The sequence below is a fragment of the Rhodnius prolixus genome, unplaced genomic scaffold, assembly GCF_049639745.1.
Source record: "Rhodnius prolixus isolate KJV_2025 unplaced genomic scaffold, Rpr scaffold_3, whole genome shotgun sequence".
In the NCBI taxonomy this organism is placed as follows: Eukaryota; Metazoa; Arthropoda; class Insecta; order Hemiptera; family Reduviidae; genus Rhodnius; species Rhodnius prolixus.
In genome coordinates, this window is record NW_027411603.1 from 35244698 (window position 1) to 35254590 (window position 9893).

The 9893-nt window shown below is 35.4% G+C and overlaps 1 protein-coding gene across 1 annotated transcript; it reads left to right on the top strand.

The window, feature by feature from the left end:
- Positions 1-275: 275 nt before the first annotated feature.
- Positions 276-5508, top strand: LOC141452571 (uncharacterized). The gene is made up of 2 exons (XM_074124858.1): positions 276-560; positions 5101-5508. The coding sequence occupies exons 1-2, from the start codon at positions 402-404 to the stop codon at positions 5491-5493; spliced, it is 552 nt and encodes a 183-aa protein (XP_073980959.1). The 5' UTR covers positions 276-401; the 3' UTR covers positions 5494-5508.
- The last annotated feature ends 4385 nt before the right edge of the window (positions 5509-9893 follow it).

The following is a 9893-nucleotide window of genomic DNA, read 5'->3' on the forward strand; positions in this document are numbered from 1 at the left end:
AGAAATTTATTTTGTGTAACGAAAGAACACTGTCCGGTGACTTGCAGTATACCGAAAAATGATCCCCAGGCGCCAATGAACTCAGATGTTGAAGCGCCTTGACAACTGGATGACATTTTACCGGACAATTTTAATAATTCTTTAAACTTCATTTGGGGAAAAAATGTTTGCAACATTTCCCTGAGAGCTTTCCAAAAAATTTTTAAATCAATCAATACAAATTTTCAAAAAAATAAAATATATGTTTAAAAAAAAAAATACCACATGAATATAAATCAGCTGAAAAGTAATTTTCACGATTTACAAAAGATGAAATTAATAAAATTATTTATTCATTGTAGATAGAAAAGGGATTCTAGTAAAAAGAAAAATCAAAATTTTATGTAGCAACTTAAAGTGACATGCAGGAAAAATTAATTGTCAGCAAAGAACCGATAGCAAATGAAAACATGACACAAACACTTTTAGCAGATACTAATAATGCTCCTGCTCCACAACGACTGACAAGAAAGCGAACAACAGGCCGTGGTGATGTTAACAAACAGAAACCTCCAAGAAAAGTAGGTTATTTTATTAAATCATGTTATTAAACAATTAAAAAAAAAAAAACTGTGGATGTGCCATGGACACGGCCGTGTGTTGTACGTGAATACGTTTACGTAACGGGTTATATTTTTTATAATATAATAATAATATATTATTAAGCAGCGGTAAGTGTTTTTCTTTTGTTAGCTTCAATGAGCGCAGAAACCATAGAGGATCACACACATCTCACTTATGTCCGAATGGATTGTTGACAAACGTCGTAGTGAAACGTGCACTAGCTGCTGCCCAATGTGTCTTCATAATCGACGATCGAACACAATCTATGCGATTAATCATCCACTTGCATAATTTCAACCGCCCCAGCTGCAGATGTACTGACACCGTCGTTGATCTGCTCGGCCGCATTCATTCTTTTACATTCCCGGCACAGCTTGACCAGGACAAATGGTGTTTTATTATTACCATTCGATTGTTCTTGAGAAGCCCTTTCCAACCGTACACGATCTCTGTATTTGGTTTTCGCTTTTCGACGCGTACAGGCCGACATTATATACTTTTTTTTATTCTAACACCTTATTATTGCTATTTTGCACTGTCGCTATTTTACACTAATGTTTTATATACAATCGATAGATTGTGACGACAGCTGACGATTAAAACTTAAACGAACATCGTAGCTTCTTTGAGTCAAAAGTTATACTAATTGCAAATCTCGATACGCAGCAAAATGATCTCAAAATGGCGGCGATTCTCCCTTCACCACGCGCGATGCATCACAGTCCTCGCTTATCGTAATGAATTCTTTGATCCTTTGGCTATCCAGTGGTCTAATTTAATTTTGGATGTAGACGATAGATTCGAAACTATAATGCCAAACTGTATTCCCCGATTTTGTTATCATTAGGTTTTTTGGATTGCTTCCATATGATAGCAAATTTAAAGACGTATTCACGTCAAAAATTGTAACTAGCTATACGTATCTGGCACTCTTGGGAAATACACATGTTTACACAATTTTTTAATAAAAAAATTTACTGATGTAACAACTTACTCGTAAGATGGTAGTTATTACATTATAACAAATACTGTTAATAATGAAATACTCGTCTTGCAAATTGTGTAAAACAGATCAAACAGATCTGGTTCATAATCAAACAAAACGGTAATTGTTCATCAAATGTTTGATCAATTAACCTCTAGCTAAAAATCTTTCTTCTAGAACTCTTCCTGACAACCCGACAAGACGCCTTAAAAGACAGTGGCCTCGTGATCTCCTCTCAAGTGAAGAGACCGACTAACCATCTAATATTTGGCAAAATATTACAAAATATTATCTAGTGTTTGGCAAAATGTGTACATCTTTTTTTTTTTTCTTTTTAATTTTAATCTCTTGGGCTTTACTTAGACCGAAGACTTTCTTGGAACCCCCACACTAGACTTAAAAGAACAGAACTAAACAGACGCTATTGACTACTTAAAAGACTCTTAGACGACAGATCAAAACTCTCTCTGGACAACAAAAGAACTGATTTATACTTCTACTTTAAAACCCATCTGGGCCTATGGAATAGAGCTGTGGGGTTCAACTAAACTCTCCAATCTCCAAAGGATTCCAATCTCTACAATCTAAAATACTTCGAACTATTGTACACGCTTCTTTTTATGTCTCCAACCTGACTATACACACTGACCTGAACATTCCTTTTGTCACACAAGTTGCTAAAACAAGATACAGAAAACTACATTTCAACCTGCAATCTCCTATAAATCCTCTAGCTAAAAATCTTTCTTCTAGAACTCTTCCTGACAACCCGACAAGACGCCTTAAAAGACAGTGGCCTCGTGATCTCCTCTCAAGTGAAGAGACCGACTAACCATCTAATATTTGGGAGTGTTACCACTTCGTAACTTCTCCAATCGTTACTTATCATTTGTTACTCGGTTATCACTGTTACTTATAGCGCTAACGCGCTAATTGTAGCATAAATAAACGCAAAAAAAAAAAATAATTTAACTAAATGAGTGACAATTTGAAGTATACTCTTAAGCTAATGTCTCATTTTCATCTTTTGGGAACCTAACTCCGTGATATTGAGTAAAAAACATTTATTGGCAAACTGACAAGGAAGCCTAAAAAGTACAGTCGACTCTCGATAATTCGAACTCTACAGCTGTTAACTTCGGTAAATCGAAAAAATTCAGTATATTTAGATACGCTCGATAATTCGAAATCCTTTTCTTAACGACAGTGGGAGTGAAGGCTCTATAATTCGAAGGAGGCCGCTTGCTTCCCCTCTTTATAATTCTAATTTTCCCTAGTAATGTTTACTTCTCATTTTCCGCTTATTGTTCATTTTCTGCGTAATGTTTCCCTTCTTTCAGCCCAGTTTAACTTTCCAGTTCTCTTTCTTAGTTTGTCACGATGGGAAGTACGTCACCCTTACTGTGTCCGACAAAAAAAAAAATATCGCGGTCGTGAAAAGTGGTTCGAAAAAAAGATATCGCCAAAACTTTCAATATTCCACCATCAACGCTTTCTACAATTCTAAGTCAGTTGACTAAGTCAAGCCACATTCAAACAAAAACTGTTCATTTTATTAATTAGGTACATATGTATATTATTATTTATTGAAATGTTAATACATATGTATTTTTTTTGTTCTTTTTTGTCGTTTTCATTATTTTTACTTTTTTACTTGAGGCTATATGTCTAAAACTTAGGTAAGCTCATACGTATTTTCAATATACGTATCTACATACATACAGGGTGTCCCAAGCTATATGGATAACGACTTTTTCTCGGAAACTAAGATAGCTAGAAAAAAACAAAAAATACGTATTCCCTTAGTTTTTTGATAGAAATCCAAATTTAATTTGTAAATTTTTTTCGGTGCTTCCAGAAGCGAGATACAGGCACCAACTTCATTTTTTCAAATGGGAAGGTGCGATTTTTATTTCAGAAATAGATTCCTCTATTTTTTTAAAGAAAAATTTACTTGAACGGTTTTTTTCTGTGAGCGATATTTTAGAAGTTAGGAATGAAAACATGATTCTTATAAGAAATGATAAAATAATATTATAACGGTTTTTTGATAGAATAAGAAGAAAAGTACTATTTTATTATAAATTTTACTCCTCATTAATATTACAAATCATGCTCGAAATGGCCTCCACCATTAGAGATGCATAGACATGCTCTTTCTTGCCAATCGTCCCTTACTGCCAAAGAAATAGATTCGGCTTTAACCGAGTCACAGGCATCTATTATTCTCTGCTTTAGTTCATCTACGGATGCAATTCCGGCTTGATTCTGATGCACCTAGATTTAGAAATGCTTTTAGGTAAGCAGAAATAAGGAAAGAAAGAAAAAAGTTATGAATAATCACCTTGTTTTTCAGGTATCCCCAAAGGAAATATTCCACAGGTGTCAAGTCCGTTGAGAGAGGTGGCCACTGAATCGCCCCCTGTGTCGATATAACATGCCCATCAAATTGCCTAACGAGACATCTCTTTACATGCCTGATGGTGTTATATCGACACGGGGGGCGATTCAGTGACACCTCTCTCACCGGATTTGACACCTATGGACTATTTTCTTTGGGGATACCTGAAAAACAAGGTGATTATTCATAACTTTTTTCTTTCTTTCCTTATTTCTGCTTACCTAAAAGCATTTCTAAATCTAGGTGCATCAGAATCAAGCCGGAATTGCATCTGTAGATGAACTAAAGCAGAGAATAATAGATGCCTGTAACTCGGTTAAAGCCGAATCTATTTCTTTGGCAGTAAGGGACGATTGGCAAGAAAGAGCATGTCTATGCATCTCTAATGGTGGAGGCCAGTTCGAGCATGATCTGTAATATTAATGAGGAGTAAAATTTATAATAAAATAGTACTTTTCTTCATATTCAATCAAAAAACCGTTATAATATTATCATTTTGACATTTCTTATAAGAATCATGTTTTCATTCATAACTTCTAAAATATCGCTCACAGAAAAAAACCGTTCAAGTAAATTTTTCTTTAAAAAAAAATAGAGGAATCTATTTCTGAAATAAAAACTGCACCTTCCCATTTGAAAAAATGAAGTTGGTGCCTGTATCTCGCTTCTGGAAGCACCGAAAAAAAATTACAAAGTAAATTTGGATTCCTAAAAAAAAACTAAGGGATCACGTATTTTTTAGTTTCTTTCTAGCTATCTTAGTTTCCGAGAAAAAGTCGTTATCCATATAGCTTGGGACACCCTGTATGTACATAATAAAAACTCTTAATAATTCGATTTTTTCCCCCCTTTCTTGATAATTCGAAGTCTCGATAATTCGAATTTTTTTTGTAGTCCCTTGGATTTCGATTTATCGAGAGTCGACTGTATATAGTTTTTTCAAAAATGTATAGATTCGAATTGAGATGGTGTTTTATTCAAACCGTAATTGAAGTCAGTCATTGAAATTAATATTATATCATTTCTTTGATTACTTTAACCGCTTTCAGAAAGCAGATTTTATAACCTCTATATGTAAATTTATATTTAAATTTTTGTTTTTCTTTTTAAGAATCGGACGGGTACATTGCCAAAGAAAGCTAAAAAAAGAAGCCGTTCCACAGAAGAATGTGAAAAAGCTATATCCTGTGCTAAAAAATATCTAGAGGACCATCCACAGTCAATAAATTTAAATTGTGAAAAAATGTTAACATTAAAAAATATAAGAGATAATATGAACATGGATATGCAAAACTTTATATCGCAAAGAGTAATTGCTTTAGTAGCTGAAGATGTGGTTAAAGATGAATTTAAAACAAAATTATTAAAACAATATCTCTGCGAATTAGATAATATTCAGGAGAATTTCACTGAGCAAGATATCAACGCTGTAGAAGGAAAACAATTGTACGAATCTTTAGAACGAGTATTGGATAATATTGAAATAGAAAGCGATGATGATTGACTTGAGAGTTTGCTTTATTTAGAGCTAATTATAACCAAATAATCTGTCCCAAAATTATCCCTTTCTGCACCTAAAAATCTTTTTACTTTTATGGATATTTTCGGGATGTATCGTTAAGACTATAACCGTTTAATCGAATTGGATTTCATCTTTTTCGTCATCTAGACTAGTAAATGTTTTGACCCAATATGAAATTAAGAAATTCACATAGTCCACTTTTGACTCATGTTAAACTAAAGTACCCTTACGATTATAATGCTTATGGCAATAATGCCACAGCTTTCATTTCTCATTTCTAGGTGAAAGGTGTCGAGTACGTTAATTTGTTAAATTATAAAAAAAATATTTCATTCCGTCTATTATCCAGTTGATTGCCCTACTGATAACCGCTGATGGAGAAGAATGAATCCTCTTTTGGTGCAATGAGAGGCAGAAATGTGAATCAGAGAGTAATTTGTCAACTGCCAACTTCTTGCCCTTCATGGAACTGTCTTGGTGTCTTGGAGAGATAAAAATTAGATTTGAATTAGTGTTCATCCAAATTTTTTTGGGGGGGGAGAATCCAAAGACTTCTTCAGAATATCTTGGAAGGAATTGAAGGGATCCCAATTCATCCTTTGACTACCATCTTCCTTATTTCCAAATCCGGGTGAGTCCCTTTATCCTTTTATCTAGTAAAAACATTTTCAGAACATCTGTTGGGAAGTATTGTGTTACCTCCTTGGTGTAGCCACCTCAATCGCTGGTTTCCTGGGAGAGCCTCTGGATAGTTAACCAAATATTGAAGAGGTGTCCTCAACCTTGTCCAGCATTCTTCCGTTTTATTACAACAATTTGAAAGATTCTTCTTCAGAATATCTATCTTAGCACTGAAATGGAAGGGTACGTCCGGCCCAGCGAATAGTAAACACTGATTACCGACTCTCGTTGCTCTTCTTCCCAGCACTGAGGATGAGCGGTATCATCATCTTAGCGAGCCGTAGGATGTTTCATGAGGATGTGACTCAATAAATCCATTTTGACTCTAGAGCGGTACACCTTGTTAATAAAAGCCAAATAATAAACTGTAGAAGAAGAAAATTACGAAGCGCAGATCCAAAAATCTCTGCTTTAGTAAAACAATAGAATCCCCTCGACGTTCAAATTATAACTGGTTAGTACGTACTTTAAGATATGTCACTAACCTTTTTGAAAGATGCATGCTTCATAATATATGGAAAATTTTTGCTGTGTACACCAAATGGAATGAAATAGAGAATTCGGTCCGCTACGTGTAGAAAAGAAATATTGCTCTAGCATAGGGCTTTCCAACATTTTTGAACTTATTTCCCAACTTGAAGGTACATTATTATCTGTTCCCTTCAATTCAGGGAGAGTTTCCTCATTGCTAGTTTGCTCTTTTTTTCAGATACATGGAGTTATTAGCTCCACAATAGGTTTTAAAGTCATGAGCACAATATTGCAAGACAAAAAAAGACGTGTTTTAAGCATGTGTTTAGAATTTACTTTCTAGTTTAATAATGCACATTAAATTGCGTTAAAAAAATCTTTAATGTCACATTATTGTTCTTTTTAAAAAATAACATTTTCAAATTAACCCCCATTTATTGTTAAAATAAGTAAAGTACTAATTTTCCTCAATTAGTGAAAATCAAAACGCTATAACTTTTGCATCAAAAAGGGTCAGTTAATTCTTTGGTTTTAACGAATGACTCAAGTATTTAACAAGAATACCACTGACAGTGATCAATCTAAGAGGATGATTCACAAATTAATACATGGAGATAAAGGAAATAATTCTGAAATTTTACGGAAATAACTGTAATTAACTAAAAAGCAATGCCTTCTCCATTTTCTTTGTTGAAAACTTTGATTGATATTCTGCTCACAACCCGAAGGTTCATCATTACATTCATCTTCTGCTCATTAAGGGAGCTAGAGAATGACTAACACACTAACACTAACCCGCAGACTGGACTACCTTTCTAATTCGTGTCCAACAGATGATACGCTCCCCCAAGTTTATACGGGTATTATTCAACCAAAATACAACATGGTTTAAACCGCCCGCCGGTTATGGTTACTACAAGAGTATGTTTTTATTTTTTATTTTCTGCAACTTAACGGTCCAGCCCTTTCAAGTGTTCAAAATAAAAGGTGATGTTCTTGACTAAAACAAAAAACAAAATCCTTTAGGCAAAACAGAATCATGAAAGTAATATTCACCAATGCAATTTTTAACAATAGTAATAAAGCATTCTTTATATTATTATTTATTTCCCAACATTGAAATCCCTGTTAATTTTCGTAAGTTTAGAAAAAATGATTGTAATGGATTTAATGTCAAGATAAAACTGTTTTGTTCTTAACGTTTCGCGGTAGGTGATAAGGATCAGAGATACCCAATCGAATTACAAATACAGTAGTGGTTTATTCTAGATACGTTCAATGGTGTTTTCCCTAAAGTTCTTTAGTATCCTGTAACCCTAGTAGAGGCGTTTGTTCCTCCGTTAAACCGGGTTCCACTGGGCCTCATCGAAGGCTCTTTACTTCCAACCAGCATCCATTTATTGATCTTTTATCTCCAGAAAGTCCAAGTCCAGAAAAAGAGTAATGTACTGATTCTTCAGTTTTAAACATTCCACTTAATATATCTTCAGCTCCTAGCTTTAAACTTTGTATTATCGTAAAGTAGAAGATTCCTAATCAGTCGTTGTTCTACAATAATTATTCACAAATATTTCGCAACACTTCATTTTATTAAAGCACTGTTTTATAACTTTATTGCTTCTTTTAATGTTATAAGTCTGCCAATAGCGATAGTTTTGTTTACATCACCTATGGGAAATAATCGATAAACCTCGCGGCCATCTGAGTCACAATTATTTGGCGATATCAAACAAAACTTTCACATCGATAAAACTTTTTGAAATGATATTTAGAGATAGAAAATTTGTTAGCTGGCAAAACCCACAGCTTGTCCACGATCTACAGTAAGAGAAGTTGTAGCGACTTACCTGGATCAACTCTTACCTGGAAGAAAGAGACACGGGTGCCAAGGATAGCAGTGGAGGACCCGAAAATATTGTACAAAATAAGAGATATAGAATCGCTGAAATACACTGCTCCACAAAAAAAGTGGCGCACTTTAAAAATGCGTCATTTTTTTTTCTCTGTAACTTTTTTATTCTACATTTTATTTTAGTTAGCAAATATAAGAAGTATAAAGTTACGGGAGGGCTAAAATAAAATAAAAAATGATCTAAAAGAAATAGAAACCTTTAATTTAACGAAAAAGTACTTCTCGGCAAAAAATGAGTTTGAAAAAAAATGTATTTCTTCCGATTAAAAAAGAGAAAAAGAATTTTAGTAACGTGTATTGCTCGGCTTACTGCATCCAATCTCCTCGGCATACTCCTTATTAAATTTCTCACGAAATCTTGTGTTAATTCCTCCCATATCTCCACCAGAGCACCTCGCAACTCTTCTAAGCTCCTGGGAGGATTATTTCTCCATCTTAATCGCCTACCCAGCTCATCCCAAAGATGTTCAATTGGATTTAAATCCGGGCTGCGTGCTGACCACCTCAAAACACGAATGCTAGTATCCTGTAGATATTGAACAACACAGGCGGCAGTGTGTGGTCTGGCATTATCTTGCATAAAAATAAAATTCTCCCCAATAAATGGTGCATAGGGTATCACATATTGCTGCAAAATTTCCCTCACATACAAATCTGCATTCAAGATTGCCCTGTTGAACACGTGGAGCTCAGTCTTAGCCTCCATAGAAATCCCAGCCCACACCAGCACTGAACCACCTCAGAATGGTAGTCTACCAGAAATATTGCACGGAGCGTAGCGCTCCCAGGCCTTCGGTAAACTCGTTGCCTCCCATCAGGTGCATAGAGAGCAAAACCGGACTCGTCTGAAGAGAGAACGTTTCTCCAATCGTTCTCAGACCAGTTGCGGTGTTCCCTAGCGAACTCTAGACGGGCTCTCCGATGGTCTACGGTGAGCAATGGTCCTGTGGCTTGCTTCCTAGAGCGTGAATTCATTTCATCAAGCCTTCTTCGTACGGTTTCGGCACTGAGTGAAACTCCACGAACAGTAAGCAGTGTTTGAGCTGTTTCAGAAGCAGTTGATGTACGATTTCTTAGAGTGTGAATTCTAATAAATCGGTCATCTAGTGCTTCTGTGGCTCTTGGTCGACCCGAACCTTGTCTACGAGTGCAGAGGCTTGTCTCCCGGTAACGATGGATGGCTCTACGGACGGTGGTCTCAGGCAACCCTAACGTTCGTGCTGCGTACCGCTGACTCCGTCCATCCTCAACTAATGCAATAATACGGGCCACTTGCTCTGCTGTAATTGAGAGTTTGCAATGCTTTCAGCTTGAAAAA

Bases quoted from the DNA above. Each gene is read 5' to 3' on its own strand.
- LOC141452571 (XM_074124858.1), top strand. From the start codon at position 402: ATGCAGGAAAAATTAATTGTCAGCAAAGAACCGATAGCAAATGAAAAC. The intron at 561-5,100 runs GTAGGTTATTTT...TTTCTTTTTAAG, and splicing joins AACAGAAACCTCCAAGAAAA to AATCGGACGGGTACATTGCC.